An 18,058-nucleotide genomic window follows, 5' to 3' on the forward strand; every position below is an offset into this window, starting at 1 on the left:
TCATATATTAACCTAGATTTAATCTTTTTGGATCATATTATCTTAGATATATTAGGTTTATGACTCAGATTTAAGAACACAAAGAGAACAGCAAAAGAAAGGAGCTTTTTTGTTTTTTTACTTTGAAATAAATGAAATTATTTATTATGGGATATTTTTTTGAAAAATACCTCTTATTTTGATAACTTATAGTTAGCATCTCTTTTTTCAACAATTTTCATAAAATAATTTTTTCTAAAAGATGATTTTGTCATATGTCTCCACATTCATCGTTTTTGTCTCATCGTCTTACATCCCCCTCGTTTTCTTGGTAGAAAGAGTTATGAACGAGAGCAAAAATAAGAATGTGCTGACCCCCTCTGTTAACCCATATCTTTTATCGTCATTATTATTTTTATTATCAATTTTTAATAGAAAAAATAATAGACGAGGAGGACAAGGACAAAAGTAAAAGTACACGAGTGAAAATAATAATAATAAAAAAAAAAAAAGACAAAAGATGATAATGTAATATAGAAGCGACGGTCGATCGGACATAAAAACAATAGATAGAAGCGTTTAGGAGTACACATAAACGTCCGGTAAAAACAAATACATTGATTAGCGAGGGCAATGTTAGACGACAAAAACATGAAAAAAATTTACTTCACAAAATTTTTTGAAAAAGAAAGCACTAATTAGAAATTTCTCAAATTAAAGGGTTTTTAAAAAAAATTATCCTTTATTATGTTAATGATTTTGTTTCTTTTATCTTTATATTCACCGAGTAGTCTGACCGTGGGTGACCACCTTACACCTAACTCCCAACCCACAAGACCAGGTACTCTCACCGGTTGGTGAGCAGCTTCCACCCGACATATAATTATCCCGTAATCCACCTTCAAACCTTTCACGAACTAATAATAATGATATTATTTTCTCGCAACATCGCAAAAACAAATCCCTCGTTTTTCCGTTCTTTCCCCAAAAAAAAAATCTGACCTTTTTTCCTATTCCTTCTCAACCCCCCGGCATCTTCTTTTCATCTCCTTCCCCAGATCCGTTCGATCGAGTTAGTTTCGCTTCTTAATCTCCTCTGCGCTCGCCCATTCCCCAAGATCCCTACCATTCTCTTCCAATTTACAGGATCTCGGTAGCTCGAAGCGGAGATACTGGTCTTGTGGAGGCCGGGGGAATCAGGTGGCGGAGTTGCGACCTTCGGATTCGACGGAGAAGGCTTCCTGCGGTGCTCGGAGTTGTGTTTTCTCATCGGGTCCCGGAAAAGAGAGTCTTTTTGTAACCGGAAGGAATGCGCTCTTGTCGTGCGAGCTCGATCGCGTTTGGTCCCACAGGTTCTGAGAGAATCGTGGGTCGATTGGAGCAGGAGCGTCGACGTTGATGAGGATCTGGTGCTGCGAGGAGGGAGCGATCACAACTTCGCCATGGTTTTCACCAGGCTCGATGACTCTCCGATGTTTCGTAAGCAGGTGCGGGCTCTTCAACTAATCGGGCCTTAATTTTTGTGGTGTTTGATGTACAAAAAGTTGTTCGTTTCACTCTTTAAGGAAATGCTTCTTCTTTGTTCAGTAGTATTCCAGAGTTCATTGGCATTTTGAGCTGGATTTATGTGCACTGAGCAGTTGGTCTTGTTGTTGCCAGTGTTAAATTAGCAGCTTCTAGAAAATTTTGGGTTAGATTAGATGATTGCTACTTAGGTCACATGTAGATGTGTTTTTAGTAATTTTACGATCTATCATGTATTATTGACCCAGAGATAAGCCGATTAAATGCAAATCGTTCTATGGGAATCAATGTTGGTGCGGATAACATTTGTGTCCTTTCTGGAGCATTTGGCTGTGGTGCCATCCACCATAGAAGTACTGTTGTGTTTGGGGTTCATCATGTTTATTATTGATAATCAGGGAAAATAGAATGTATCTATTAAAAAGTACATCAATTTTTATACTGTACATCCATATTCTGCCTTTATTCCATTTGTATATGTTAAAATTCTTGAGTTTAGCGTTGACCAAAGTATTTTCAAGTGTTAATCATGTAGTGGGCCTGTGTCATGTCCTCTGATGCATCTAGATTTAGATTAAGTTTTATCTCAAGTCTTATTTCAGTCTAATGTCATAGAGTTGGAATTTGGATATTTCAAAAGTTTATCATGTGTTCAATTAGCAGAAATTTTAATGCTTTAAACAAAATTAATAATGAATTGATTCTGGGTTTTACTGGCATAATGTTCCTGATCTTATTCTTGATCAGCAGTCCTTTATACATGAGCAAAAAGTGTCAGAGAGGTCTTGAGAGGATAATATGAGGCCAATGTAGAATCAGACAAGTCCATTTTAGTCACAACATTTCCTATTTTATCTTGTGTTAAGTCCTAGATCAAGTTATAAGCCGGTTTATGGAGGTCTGGTCTTATGGTTGTGACATGGCCTGTAAAGATTGGAAGTTCTCGATTGGCTTTATCCCTTGTATTCTTTCCTTGATTCTCAAATTTATTATCAATGCTCTCTGCTAGATTCAATAATTTTCATCACATTCTGTTGTAAGAAACTGATTCTCTTTGTTAGTTTGCACCTGCGCCTGTTTTTTGTAGCCCTTTATAGCTGATTCTGCTATATTCCTGATAATCGATTGAGAAAGTAAGAAACCAACTATCAGTGCTAGGAACACTAAACAGAGAGATGGAAGTTACATGTTTTTTTTGGAGCAAAAAATTAAATTGATGCTTTAGTATTTTCCGCTTCAGTTGACTTGGCTCATTTCTCTTTCATTTGTTTGTTTGTCTTCCCTTTTTCCTGAAGGGGTCAGTCATTTTTGGTTAATCCCTCTTGTACCTGTTAAGCCGCCTTATTTTTTAGAAATTACTAGAACATGTAAAAATAAATGTGCTATGGAGACATACTTTTTTACTTCTTATCCAAATTGAGCAAAATGCATGGTCTGTCTAAAGAAATATTGCAGCATATTAATTCCCATAAGATAAACTTTAGTCTGGTCTTTTCTTGTAAAGTAGAGGATGTCTATGATGTATTTTGCATATGATGCCATTTTATGAGGGTCACTGCCGTTCTCCTTGTTTCTTTTCTTTCTTCTTTGCCACCATCATAGTTAGCTAATTAATCATAATGATTTTGTTCCTGAAAAACATCATAGTTGGATACGCTTTTAAGGGACGGAAATCAGTAAAGGAAATAGAACTTCTGAAATTCTATGCTTGTTAAGACTATAAGCTGGAAATTCAATGATGATTAGGGTTGTTCAGAGTCATTGCATGGGTACGAAGTATGCTCTTCTTATGTTCATAACTCTATAGTCGGCTCCTCTATTTCTGTTGCACCTTCCAGTTTTTTCTTATTCACTGACCAATCTATATACTTTCTTCTTCACTAAGAAAGAGTCATGGATTATATGGTCAGAAATCTTAATTGTTGTGTATCATTGAGTTTGTGTGTCTTTAATAACTGTCATTCAAGACAGAACAAGATGGTAAAAAAGTACCTTGTATAAAGATGCAGCATTACATTTGAATACAAACTAGGTACATGTAAAGAAAAGATTGTTTATCTGCATGAGTGGTAATTAAGTTCCATGATTGTCAGATAATAAGGCATCTTAGATTTTTTTAATATACTGAGGTAGCATATTGTCTGAATATATAACTTTTCAAGGTATTAAGAGAAGAAAGCATCTTTTGATAGCACTAGTTATAGCTCAATCTTTTGCCTTGTTTTTCAGATACTTAATAGTGGAATATGTTCTAAAAAAAAAGTGGAATATTTTGGTCAGTGTAATTTATTTCCCATAACCTGTTATTTAAAGAACTTTTGATCATTTGCAGATGTATGCATTTTTCTGATTTGTGATGTTTCCTTTTCATATGTGCCTTTTTCTCTGTCATAAACAGATTCAATCACTTGAAGAAAGTGCAGAATTACTAAGGGAGAGATGTCTTAAATTTTATAAAGGCTGTCACAAGTACACGTACGTTCAAATTTTCATTTCGTTCACTTCACACTTTTTTTCTCGACTGCTATCCATGTCACTAATGTACATGAGAAAGTAGGTTTATATATTATGCAACCATTACATTGACATTATTTTAAGACTTGTAAAGCATTATGTGAGTTTTTTGTTTAAGAATTCTAAAGAAATTTATATTTATATAAGGATCTAAGTTTTGTTTGAAATCTGTTTTTTGAGATGGAGTGAGCTTAGTATACTGTACTTTCATGTGTAATTTTTTTACTGTGTTTAATGTAAATATACTATTAGGATGTTTAACTTCCTAATGTAATTTTGTATGTAGCATTATCTACTTTCATATATATGTAGTCTCTTTTTTTTTAATTTGTAGTGAGCTTAGAAGTTTGTACTTAGCTTCCCAGTCATATCAGTATGGATATGGTACGAAGCCGTCCTGAATAATGGTTTTAAGCCTCGTCATGCTTTTTTCCTGCCTTATGTTCTTTTATGAGGTTGGCTGCTAATTTGCAGAGAAGGACTTGGAGAGGGATATGATGGGGACATTGCTTTCGCAAGCTCTCTTGAAATGTTTGGAGGAGGCCATAATGACCCCATTAGTGTTGCTTTTGGAGGTATGTCATTGTTTTATTTAATTCTCAAATAACTATTTTCTGTCCAACTGATAATTGTTTTCATTTTTTTAAAATGGGTGTATGCTAGTATCTTTTTTGTTGTTTCCACACAGTAGAAACAAACAATAAAAAGAAACTGCACTCTTTGCAGAGTGGGTATTTTGTGAGCTTGCTGCTACAAGTAATTATGCTTCTTCGTACATGGGATATGTTATGCTAACTGAGTAAAAGTGAGCATGTATTGCTTTATTTGTATTTTTTAACCATTCATTTTTTTTTCTTTTTCTTCTTACTGATTGGGCAAAGTACAAGGAGCATTTATTCCATTCACTTTCTGGCTTTAGTTAGGCATTGTTACAGTTACAGCATAAACTTGAAATTAAATACTAACCTAGTTCGTGGATTTAAATAACATCGTAGTCCACCTGGTAGGTTGGTATGCATTAGTTTGGGGTCACACCTGTGTACTTATATTACATGGAACTCAATGGTGCCTGGATCGGTTCATACCTGTTAGTGCTTACCATTTGGGATGCGAACCAAGTCTTTTTATAAGCTGCAGGGCATCTTAGGGCTTTAAAGTCCCTGGGACAAATTGCGAATGTCTACGACTTGCGCTGCTGCCCACCTGCTCGCCTGCAGGCCTGCCTGCTCGATGTCCTGCCATCAGCCTCCTGCCGCTTGTTACCATACCGTCATTACGTTTTCCTCCTCCTCCCACCTCTGCCTCCTCCTCCTCTCTTCTCCTCCTCCACCTTCTCTTCTCGTTTCTTCTTTTCCTCTTTTCTTGCTTCCCATAGTTCTCCTCTTCTTGGTACCATGATATGTATCAACATACAATGTGTTGACATGCCAGCACTGACTGGAACTGTACCAGTCTGACTATAGACCAGCATGGGTCCGGTATCTGAATTGAAATCCTTGCTTTTGTACACCCAGGTTATTTTTACATATATTTAAGATTTTGTTATATTATATTTTACTTTGGTTTAATCTGAGTGTATTAATAATGTACTGGTGCAAGCAAGAGACTGTGTAAGTACCTGCACTGGTTTTTTAAACCTTTACAAAGTTGCTATGGTTATGCTTTTCTGGTGATACTAATATCTTGTTACTGCTGGCTTTTCCTGTGATTTTGTAGTTTGCAAATTTTAACATACAGTTTAAGAAACTGGCTCTATATTCTTCATTTGATTATTAATGAGCAGTGTCTTTCACAGGACCTGTTATGAACAAATTTACAATTGCTTTGAGAGAAATAGGAACCTACAAAGAGGTTTTACGTTCGCAGGTAAGATGCCCGAACCATATCGTGTATGTTGGATCGAGGTTGTTATTGACTGTTTGATCGATGCAGACACTACTTGGATCAAACAGTTTCTGTACATGTATAGCCAATTAATGTTGCACTCCTATATTTAAATCAGCTCCTAAATGCCTGCTTAACTTGTAACTATCTTCTTCTTTAAAACTTTCTTAATCAAGTGAATAGGATATCCTATATAACATTATAATTATGTTTATGCATTTGTTTTGCTGGCAATATTTACAAGAACATGACAATATGAAGTAAATATCTTTGGATTCAGCATGTACCATACAGAGAATCAAGATACCATGATTTCCATTAAATATTTGGGATTGCTGAGATAGAAAGGAAAACAGTCAATAAAGCTTTTCCGCACTAGATGACCATGTCTATGCGAAGACATTGAAGCTTTTTATGATTCAGAACAGTAATTTATGGTACTTTTTTCCTTTACTTGCTGAAGACTGGTCTTATTTAGGTTTATTGAAGTAAATACCTAGCTAGGATGTAGTTGTCAATATTGCCTGAGAAGCTGATCCTAGATAGCTTTGTTAATCAACTACAGGAGTACTAGTTCATGGTGATGCATCATGACTTGTGCAAACTTCTTCCTTCTGCCTCTTTATTCACACACTAAGTATTCAGTAAATGCATCTCAGATTGGCATACTTTTTACCTTAACCAAGTTGGCCAGTGTTTCTCCTACATATAGTGTATTATTCCTTATTTATATATAGCTTTATTATTCTGGTGTTAACTTTTTGTCTCTTTGATCCAGGTTGAGCACATGCTGAATGACAGATTGCTTCAATTTGTAGACATAGATTTACATGATGTTAAGGTAAGCTGTTTCCTAATGCTTCCCTTTCAGCTAACAAATAGTTTGCACTTGCATTGAACCTTTTAAGGTACTGTATCCTGAACGATGCCAGCATGCACTATGTGGTATCTGCCAAGGCACATGGTAACTTTTAGCACCATGCCTTGTGGAACAGTGTGGTGTTTGCACTTCCTTACACTTCAGTAATTTCCACTTTTGTGCACTTTGGTAACTCACTGGTGTGGGATTGCACGAGTTCATATGTTTAATTCATGCTTAAAGTTAGTTTTCAATTGGTGTCACCTTTTTGCAGGACGCGCATAAACGGTTTGATAAGGCTAGCCTTTTATATGACCAGGTGTGTATTAATTATTTAATGTGTCATTTGGTTACCTAATTACTTTGTGCAGAGTCCATCTATTCCAGTTTTATAAAAAGAGTTCTAGCATCAACACAGCTAGCTGATAATGTTTTAGGACAATGTATAGAAATATAGTTCTTTAACACTTTGATTTCAATATCCTTTGCTTGGAGTACATATTTTTTAATTAAGGATGAATGTATAGCAATATAGTTGTTTAACTCTTTGATTTTGAGTTTGCATTCGTCACGTCACAGGCACGTGATAAGTATCTGTCTCTGAAGAAAGGCACAAGAGCGGACATAGCAACAGTCATAGAGGAGGTAAATTCTGTCACCCTTTTGTATTAAAGTGATTTCATAATTCATGGTCTATTTATTTTGTGTATATGTACTTTTGAATAGTCCTAAGGTAACACCTTAATTCTGTGATGCAGGAGCTCCATAGTGCAAGATCATCATTTGAACAATCTCGTTTTGATCTGGTAAAACCGTAAAAGATTCTCAGTACTCTAATTTTCTTTTCATCCTCATAATCTGAATTTGTTAGTATGTAGTTTATATGGTGATCAACATGGATCTTCATCATTGCCAGGTCACTGCTCTTTCTAACATTGAGGCGAAAAAGAGATTTGAATTTTTGGAGTCTGTTAGTGGAACAATGGATGCCCATCTTCGTTATTTTAAACAAGTAATGCACATATAGGGTTTTTTTTTCTATTGTTCATCATCCTTGTACATGATTAGACTATTTTCATGGTCAAATTTGCAGGGATACGAGCTGCTGCATCAGATGGAACCATACATCCATCAGGTTCATCTATATCCATATATTCTGATTATCTGTGTATTTATTTTAGTAGAGATCAATATTTGAGAATTTTGTCTCATACTGATACACCTCATTATGAGCCAAATTTATTTGTTATATGCAACTTTGACAAAGAGGGTGACTTTGGTGTCATGATATGGTTGCTCCTTTATGAATTAGGCAACTAGTATTCAAGTAAAGGAATGATTGCATACATTGACCCTTTTTAGACACTGCATTGGAAGGAACCTTGTACACTGGGCCATGCTTGTTTTCATCTTCAGCATATAGAAGACAATTATTTTTTGTACAATTTACAAAGCATAATGGTGTAGAACCATGCTGCTTTTGATTCCACTTTTATTGAACACATTTATGACAAGCATGTCCATTCAGGCAAGAGCATGTGTTAAATATAAAGCACTTACCAGTTCTCTGTTAACTTTCATTTTGAATCTTTGAGGAGGATAGGTGATCTATCAAGTATCAACTACATTATGATAGTTCTCTCTAGTCTCTTCTTCTAGGGCTTTCTAAAAACCAGGGCAATTGATTTTTTGCTCTGTAGTTGCATGTAATTAAACTGTAACAAGAAGTTGGATTTCTCTAACTTTCCACTATTATTATAAATTTGAGGCTAGCTTCTATCTTGCTTTGCCATTGATGAAGATTTTAGAGCCAATAGATAGTTGATCTCAAGATGATAGAAGTGTTAATTTTTGCTCAAATCTTCCCTGACAAAGTTGTTGATTAGGAGATATTGTCTTGATGAAGGGGATTCAATGCTAATGATTAAAGGTCATGTTCATCGACAATTTCTTTTATATATCTATATCATAGTCCTTTGTGCTGTAAAATTTTATCGAAATTACAGATAAAACTGAAGATGTCAGCTTAAGTGTTGTATATCCTTCTGTATTTTACCCTTAGTTCTTTGGTGTCAACTCTCAAATCACAGTCCCTACTAATGAATTAAATACTGATTTATACTATAAAAGACTTGAACAGTAACACATCAAGTCTTCACAACATTAATTCACCTCGTAAGGTACTTTGTCAAACTCTTTTCAAATATGCTAAAAGCAAATCTTGCCCATCTTCTTTGTTAAAAATCTTTACCAGTATCTGACATATTTCATATATATATATTTCATATATTGCATAGTAATGTAAGTTCGATTCTAACTATTATGTTTAGTCAAGTCTGATATCTAAGGTCATATATCTAATAATTGAATTATGGATGACAATCTAATGCACAACTTTGTTTTGAAGGTTCTTACTTATGCACAGCAATCAAGGGAAAGATCTAACTATGAACAAGCAGCTCTTACAGAGAGGATGCAAGAGTTCAAAAGACAGATTGACCGAGAAAGTAGATGGTCTGCAAATGAGTCACATGATTCTCCTAATGGAGATGGCATACAAGCTATTGGAAGAAGTTCTCATAAGATGATAGAGGCAGTGATGCAGTCAGCTGCAAAAGGAAAGGTAACACACTTTATTAAGTTTCTCTTTGCACAGATTAGTTTATTATAGAACAATATACAGCATTTATGGATTTTAAAGGTTCACGTGTCTATTTTCCATCTCCAGGTTCAGACCATTAGACAAGGTTATCTCTCAAAACGCTCGTCAAACATGAGAGGTGATTGGAAGAGAAGGTTCTTTGTTCTTGATAGTCGAGGCATGCTGTACTATTACCGTAAGCAATGGAGTAGATCATCAGTAAGTCTTCCTCAATTGAATGTAATCGCTAAAAGAAGTGGTTTAATTAGGTGCTTAAATTGTTTGATGTGCTCATATTTAACCTTACCATTTAAATGTGCTCCATGCTTTAGGGAGGTCAGCATTCTAATCAGAGAGGTCATAATTCCATGGAACATGGTTCTGGACTGCTGAGTCGATGGTTCTCTTCTCATTATCATGGTGGAGTACATGATGATAAATCTGTTGCACGCCATACTGTAAATTTGCTGACATCAACAATAAAAGTTGACGCAGACCAATCCGATCTGCGTTTCTGCTTCAGGATTATTTCGCCAACAAGGAATTATACATTGCAGGTAGAGTTGAATATTGGGTCTCCAAGAGCAAGGAACTTGTAATCCAATATCATATTTTCTGGCATCCTTTGTACATGCCTCTGGCAAGCTGGAACTATATCATATATTGTGCTTGCATGAAATGAACTCTTATATCTGTTGCTTTCAAAGTCATATCTAGGTTGTTTTTGTCATCATCATACATCCAAGTATTCTTTCACGGACTAATCATTTTGTTTTTATGCAGGCAGAGAGTGCCCTAGATCAGATGGATTGGATTGAAAAAATAACTGGTGTTATTGCTTCTCTGTTGAGCTCTCAGTCACCTGAACAGGTTGGTAAGAAAACATTTCAGAATCCCAGAGAGTCAGTTGTTCAATTTAAAATGTTGTTGAATTAATTTCAGCGTCTCCTTACAAGCCCTGGGAGTGGAGGCCTCCATCGGGCAGCCAGTGAAAGTAGCTCATTGGGCAGTTCATCTGATCTTGATCAATTAGCAAATGAAGAATCTTCATTGGAAAAGAACAGTGTTAGTGGGCATTTTGACCGATCAATCAGAAGTTCACAACATTATAGATTCAACTCGAAGCATGAGAAACCAATTGATGTGCTACGAAAAGTACGCGGAAATGACATATGTGCTGACTGTGGTGCTCTGGAACCTGATTGGGCATCCTTGAACCTTGGAATTCTTCTTTGTATTGAGTGTTCAGGTGTTCACCGTAATCTTGGTGTGCATATATCAAAGGTAAACCGATGATTGGTACCATGCTTTTGTATATGGAAATTGTCTCTCATTTTTCTAGATGCAGACACCTATGTGGTGTCTCAGGAATGTGTATAGTCATGGGTGTGCATTAGCTTTTCCTTTGCTAAATTCAAGTCAATATTTACTATATTGTTGCTTCATTTATATTCTTGAAAACCCACTAATTCAAGAGCATTTAACACTAAAATCATGTTTTCTTTGTCTGGAAATCATATTGTATTTCAGGTTCTTTTGTAACTTTGAGATGATCTATTCCATGTCATTACTCTTGACGAATTATGTAGAAGACCATAGGGAAATGGAGGGACAAAGGATACCACTATTTGTGTTTAATTGGCCCTAAAAGGCTTAAGTGTCTGACCTCATAAATGCAATCCAACCTGAATGATTCATTTGTATTAGAACTGTGTTTAATTGGCCCTAAAAGATACATCAAGCATGGCCAGAAGAGAAAAAAAAAAAGGCTGAAGTGTCTGACCTCATAAATGAAATCCAACCTTAATGATTCATTTGTATTAGAACAAACATATCTACTTCTCAATGGTTGATCCTTATAGTGTGGTTCAAAATCTCACACTTAAATGGTCCTGGGTTCGTTTGACACATTAAACTTGAGATGTTCCTTCCCGTGAAAATCAATCTATATTTACAGTCATCTCAACTTTCTCTAATTCAAGGACAATCTCTCCTTAATTCATGTCACTCTATTGGAGAGAATGCCTCCTAGTGGCTGCTACGGCATAGTGTTACTCCCTAACTCGTGAAGATCTATAGAAATGTGCTTCATTTATTCCAAGAGCTAATGAATATGTTATCTTAGGATATCTCTATGTAGAAATCATGTACTTATGTCAGCAACCCAGTCCATGGTTTTTTGACCTAAATTAATTCAGGTAGATATGTTTTTGTGAAGATCATGTAGATGGATGACACAACTCCTGGTACATAATAGAAACTAGAAAGAGCCCTGGAGTCAACCAAGAAATTTGGAACTAGCTTTGGTGGGTTGATTCTATGTTCATAGCAGCTTGTAATATTATGTCCAGTCTTCTATGTAACCTTCTCAGTTTTGACAATTATGGTGGTGTCTCAATTGTCAGGTTCTAGTACTGTTTGATGATCATAACCATTTTAGTTTACTAATATTTGGAGCTGGAATGACATGTTTCTGAACTTATGTTATGATCAACTATTGTTATTGCTTTTATATAGACCAAGCCTATGGCCGGTATAGATTCATAGGTGGAGAATATTTAAAATCTTGTGTGGCAAATGTGTTAACACTCCTTGGTGATGGTAATTTAGAAGTTGGATTGAAGATAATATGTTATGATGGAAGTTGTATGCCAATGAAAAAGAACCAATATTTTTTGGTTGATGATACATGACCTTAAAATCCAACCTTTTTTAACCATTGCCTATTTTTACAGGACTAATGGGTTGGTTGAGCCCTACCTGTTTGAATTTGAAAAGCTAGGCTCTAGCTTAGCCTAGCCAGAGTCAGTCCAGAAGTATGCAATATTTGGTGATTTTGTTTAGATGCACCAGCATTTAACTTAAGTTTTGGACAAACTTGTATGTTATCAATAAGCTATGTCATCACTCTGGGTTATCTTGATTTGCAACATTGAGCCATGGAAAAATGGATAATTCTCTTTCATTTTTGAGCTAGACCATCGAGCTGCTTAGTCAGGGAGCTCCTTCTGTGATCAACAAGATTTTGATTATTCTTTTTATTCTCGTAATTTCTCTCTAAGCTTTGCCCACAACAAATTGTGATCTAAAGACACTTATTACACATCTTGCTATAATGAATAATCCTCAACCCATTATACAAGGATCTAGTTTCATGAACTTCTTGGCAAAATTTGTTCCTAAGCTATGACTTAGGTGTCTAGTACATAGTTTTGAGGCACAGGTGATACATCTCGAGCCAATCAGTGTTGGCCCAAACAGTGTAAGACATGAAAATAGGGGTCTCAGATCGATTCAGCTGGGGCTAATAAATAGTGTCCACAATCTTTTACCTCGAACTGCTTGATTGAAATTGAGCAGATTGCATTAGTTAAACTTGAGTAAGATCCATTTGGTGAAATCTAGTTTTACAAGCTTACCATGCTCTGAATTCCTTGACTATAAGTAGGGAGGTTGGAAGAATAATAGGGGATGCCACAGGAGCTGAAGCAAATTGCAAGTATTTGTAGATTTTTTTCTTTCTACTGGTTAGGGGGGTTGTCATTCGCACTTGAATCATCAATAAGGAACAACTTATTTTGTATTTCCATGCCAGTTAGTGAATGATGCAAAAACACTGAGCCAACAGTGAGCGAGAGAGAGAGAGAGAGAGAGAGAGAGAGACACTTATCTGCAATACATCTGTTCTGAAACTCACTGTGGACATTCTTTTCCTGACTTTGACATGTCCTTTATATGCCTGGATTTGCTTGTACCTACGGATGCTGCAAAGTGATCGTAACTTAGCTAGTCTAAAATTGAACCTTTTTTGTGTTCAAAAGCCCATGCAGAAACCAATCTGATGTGGCTAACAGCAACAAGCTGTGGTCTACATCATCATTGGAAAAGCCTTTGAAATCCAAATACCTGAGTAATTGCAATGTTGATGCCAAATTATGAGATTCAACCCATGACCACCAAATGTTGAAGAAGCTCCATCAAACTCAAGCATTGGAGTTCTTGACAATCTGAAGTTACACTTACATCTTGAAATCTTTTTGCTGATGAATAGTTAACCTTATTTGAAAACTTAGTTGATGCAATGAGTATGATTGTTTCTTAATCACAGTGGTTTATTTTCCCTGAAAGAAAATATACTACATTTCTGATGGTTTCTTTGGTTTCCAAAGTTCCATTTAAGTGGTATAAGAGAAAAATGTACTTGCAGTTAATTTTTAATCTTCTTATAACTGATAATTAGTTTATGCTGAAGAATTAGGTGATGTGATAATTGGTTAATTATTATTAATGTTTGTAGTCAGCACTATATTCAGTTCTTATGTATATTTTGCATATTTATATCTACATTTTGTTTCAACAGGTAAGATCTCTAACACTTGATGTTAGAGTATGGGAGGCTTCAGTTATCAATCTATTTCAATCATTGGGTAACACATTTGCCAACTCGATCTGGGAGGAATTGTTCCCGTCAACAAGTAATGAAAATTTGGGGGATGTCTCGAGGTAACAAAATGGTAACATCTTAAAAATCTAGCAGAAGTTTCCAGCAACTCTTGGTTGAAATTGACAATATTTCTTCCAAATACGCTTGTAATGCAGTTTCTGTATGCATGACAAGAATCAAGAACATATCTGTGTCAGCAAGCCTAAGCATTCTGATCCAATTACAGGGAAGGAAAAGTTCATTCAAGCAAAGGTATTGTACCATTTATATGTCAACCTCAATCCATTCAACCAAGACTTATCCATGTTGATTTATTTTATTTAGTATAGATCAATTTGAAGGAGGCTTTGTGCTTTACCGTTTTCATATGTGCAAATAGCTGATTAATGTAAATTTTCTTCTGAAAATTGCACTTTTATTCCTCTGGATAATAAAAAAACTTGTCTCATGGAAAGGGAGAACTCAGCTTCTGAGACATGCTTAGAAGACATTGCATGAGATGTGGGTTTTACTTATCTTCCACTTTGGAAAAATGATAGAATTTTCATTAGTGCTAATAAACCTGAGTTTTCTATGTGTCAACATAGTCACCATCTCTGATTCCAAGAAGTGATTGCCGATCTTAAAATGTCTGCATGTCAGCATAAAATAGGAAAAGCAGATGAAAGTTAACTATAATTAATAATATAGTGAACCTTCATTAAACCGGTCCGAGTTTCATGGGATGATGTGATGATGACATTAAGATTTCCTCGGTATTATATCTGCAGCCTGTAGGAGTTGTCATGATTAAGTGTGACTGAATTAGCATGTTGATATTCGGTATCAAGAACAGTTTGATACATGTTATCATATTTGTCATAATTATCAGTGTATAAACATAGTTCATGCTTTTCTCTAGCAAGAGCTAAATTTTACTTCATTTCGAAGTCCTGATTTGGTATACATTATATCTTTGCACACAGTAGTTCTATGTGATAAAATATTTTAGCTTAGTGTCCGTCTGATTCAAGGAAATTTGTGGTAAAGTATTATCTTCTAAAAAGTTGCTTCTATTAAAAATAATTATAATTTATTCGGTAAAAAATAAAATAAAAGGGAAATTACTTTACCTTCCCCCTCCTTGGTATCCTGCATGAAATACTGCAGGTAGATCTTCTGAATATGTTGGTTGAAAAATTATTGGAAAGGGAGATATGGAGATTTTTTTTTTTCATTTTTGGAAAAGAAATGTAAAAAACAGAAAGTTGGCTCTTTTGTAAAATTGTGGAAAACAGTTTAAGTCTTTCTAGTTTTTTTTTCCTACTATACCAACAATGAAAAAGAGATATTCTAGAATTTTTTAATGGAATCCAACACATAACCACACATCTGTAGGATCTGAGAAGGTTGGCTTGTATGAGTCAAATTCATGGAATTGCCTTTCTGATGTTTGGTGCATCTGAAAGATGAAATTTCACTTTATTGTTTTTCATTCTAACAAGAAACTGGGGTTTCGTAATCTACCAGTCAGTTCTGATGATCTGCTAGATAAAATAAGTCTCGTTCTAGTGGATCCTTTCTGTGAGAAAAAACTGACCTATTCTATCAAATGCAGAAAATTATTTTCTAAAATAATTATTACCAGAAATTTTCAAGGAGACTTGTTTTCCTTGAACAACACTTTTTTTTTGTGAAGACATTTCTTTGCATTTCAATTACATGCTATTCAGAGGCTCCTGCAACTGAGTCAAAGTATGTTTTTATTAGCTCAACTTTCTTCTGTAATTTCAATAGCTGTAGCAAGGTATTATCACTAAAGCCAATCTTGTACACATGTTAAGTTTTAAATTAGTTAATGTCTTTGTTGCTCAAACAATTTACTACCACTGCTGGGTTATTTCTATGTTTATACAATATGTTTTTAATATTTATTTTCCCTTTTCTCCTCTGATGTAGTTTTAACATAAGGTGACTATTGCAGAAATTAAATGTTGAAGACGAATGTATTTGCAGTTACAGTAGGTTTTTACTATTTATCTAGCATTACTTGTTTTGTTTCAAATTTGTCTCCCTGGCTTGACTTACAAATTTTAAATCTAGCTAAAAACCTGGAAGAGGAACTTTGGGAAAAGGCTCCTCGGAATACTGATATATGTTCTTCTGCTACCAGTATGCGGAGAAGTTTTTTGTTCATAAGACAACCGCAGATCAGCTCTCAGTGGCACAACAGATGTGGGACAGTGTCCGTGCCAATGACAAGAAAGCAGTATACCACCACATTGTGGCTTCAGATGCTGACGTCAATATCATTTATGGACAGGCATCTGTAAACTCTTCTTTAACTCTTGCAAAAGCTATGCTTCTGCAGGATCAACCAACTGCAGTGCTTGATCGCAGCTCTAGCTGCTTGTTAGGTGATTCCTTGCAAATGTCTTCTACCGTGGGCTCTCGTAGCTCAGTGAGCACCAGTGATGACAGAAATGAATTGGAAGAATTTCTTGAAGGCTTCACTCTACTTCATCTTGCTTGCCTAACTGCAGATATGGGCATGGTAGAGCTTCTCTTGCAGTATGGTGCAAATGTAAATTCTACTGATTTGAGGGGAAGGACACCGCTTCACCATTGTATTCTTAGAGGCAGACATTTATTCGCCAAACTACTGCTGACAAGGTGATTGTCTTATCCGCATACTTTGGCATGTTCATGATGTCGCATCTCATCTAAAGTACCATAAATTTATTGCAGATATATATTCCTTTGAATTTGTTATGTTTAAGATCTGAGGCAATGATCAGTTTAACCTTTGTTACTGATTACCAGAATTTTTAATCAGAGCATGTTTGTTAAAAATCTAATGTGGCCTTAATGGTGGCTCTCTTGATATCCAAATCTGAAGCCAGGTTGTTTAAGCAGTTTCCAAAAAGGAAAACAAAATTATATACATTTCAAATTGTTTCCAACTGTACAGATGCTATGTGCTATGTTGAACTAATTAATGCTGGACGGATCAAGATGATCATTAAATTGTCATGAGAATTAATAGTCTTGCTGCTGCACAGTGCTATTTTTGCTTACCATCAAAGAAATAGTTGGAAGGAGGTCACACGTTTGTAAAACGAAACTGACATTACTAACTACTCATGGTTCATTGGTCATTCTCTTGCTGCAATATTTTAGAACCCTCGTCTCATGGATTCTACTTCATGGAACCTTAATTATGTCTGCTTGCTTATCAACTTTTAGCAGTAATACAATTAAAAATACACTTCCATAGGTGTCACACTTTGATTGGTTATTTGTAACTTTTATATGCATTTATCAGTTGATCTATCATGTCTTTCTGTCTACCCTGCATGGTATAAATTTGAGCTTTTCTCCAAGTAACACGAAGTTTGGCTGAGAATTTCTAATCCCTGACACTAATTAACCGTCGTATGCAACTCTGTTTGCAGGGGAGCCGATCCACATGCTACTGATGAAGATGGTAAAACTGCCCTACAGTATGCGATAGAGGCTGCCAACACTGATGATGAAGAGATTCTTTTCCTGTTGGAGGACCCTAATCCTAATAGATAGTTAAAATCAAAGGTGTTGAGCAGTTGGGAACTGCAATTACAGATCGCTCACTATGATCCAGCTAAAGCATATACCACACCACGTCAGATGGGTTATTGATCAAACCCTAAACCCTGCGATCACTAAATTAATCACATGCTCATCTCTCTTCCGGGTCTTGATAGCGGGACTTCTATACGCCCTCGTGTGTTTGTATTTATTCGGTTTGGTGGTGCTCGCAGTTAAACGAGTGCAACCAACACCAGTTCAATATGTTTTTCTTATTTCGTCTTTTGACTTATTTATTGGTCAACCTTTATTAGATATTGGTTCAGTAATGGAAGTTGTAAATAGATCTGTTCTGTGAAAAGTTTGTAGTTTGAGTGGAGGTGCAATATTTGCTGTAATTTGGAGAGTTCTTTTTGTGCAAGTGCATGTTCTCTATAACATGGACCATAACAAACATCGAATTTGTTGTCGCCTAATTAATCATGAAATTTGTTCTGAGAGGAGTTTGGAGGAGCTTCAAGGTGGTTTTTTGAATGAACTTGATGGTTGCCAACTTACTTTGTAACATTGTTTCTTCTCTCTCTCTCTCTCTCTCTCTCTCTCTCTCTCTTGTGATACAGATTTAATTCAGAGATTTTGTAATTGTTTTTAAAGGTGGATATCAGAG

At 35.6% G+C, this 18,058-nt stretch overlaps 1 protein-coding gene across 3 annotated transcripts; it reads left to right on the forward strand.

Moving 5' to 3' along the window:
• The first annotated feature begins 912 nt into the window (after positions 1-912).
• On the forward strand, positions 913-17,789 carry LOC135641176 (ADP-ribosylation factor GTPase-activating protein AGD3-like). Of its 3 annotated transcripts, XM_065156315.1 has the most exons (20): positions 913-1,051; positions 1,126-1,466; positions 3,902-3,978; positions 4,492-4,592; positions 5,813-5,883; positions 6,680-6,742; positions 7,035-7,079; positions 7,340-7,405; positions 7,519-7,566; positions 7,677-7,772; positions 7,854-7,895; positions 9,168-9,383; positions 9,489-9,620; positions 9,734-9,958; positions 10,185-10,271; positions 10,344-10,685; positions 13,762-13,904; positions 14,001-14,097; positions 15,998-16,497; positions 17,280-17,789. In XM_065156315.1, exons 2-20 carry the CDS (start codon positions 1,422-1,424, stop codon positions 17,401-17,403), a joined length of 2,520 nt encoding a protein of 839 aa, XP_065012387.1. In that variant the 5' UTR covers positions 913-1,051; positions 1,126-1,421; the 3' UTR covers positions 17,404-17,789. The 3 variants fall into 3 exon arrangements, with proteins under 3 accessions (XP_065012387.1, XP_065012386.1, XP_065012389.1); XM_065156314.1 differs by having other exon boundaries at positions 914-1,466; XM_065156317.1 differs by lacking the exons at positions 913-1,051; positions 3,902-3,978 and having other exon boundaries at positions 1,234-1,466; positions 17,280-17,549.
• The last annotated feature ends 269 nt before the right edge of the window (positions 17,790-18,058 follow it).

The sequence above is a fragment of the Musa acuminata genome, chromosome BXJ3-6 (genome assembly GCF_036884655.1).
Source record: "Musa acuminata AAA Group cultivar baxijiao chromosome BXJ3-6, Cavendish_Baxijiao_AAA, whole genome shotgun sequence".
In the NCBI taxonomy this organism is placed as follows: Eukaryota; Viridiplantae; Streptophyta; class Magnoliopsida; order Zingiberales; family Musaceae; genus Musa; species Musa acuminata.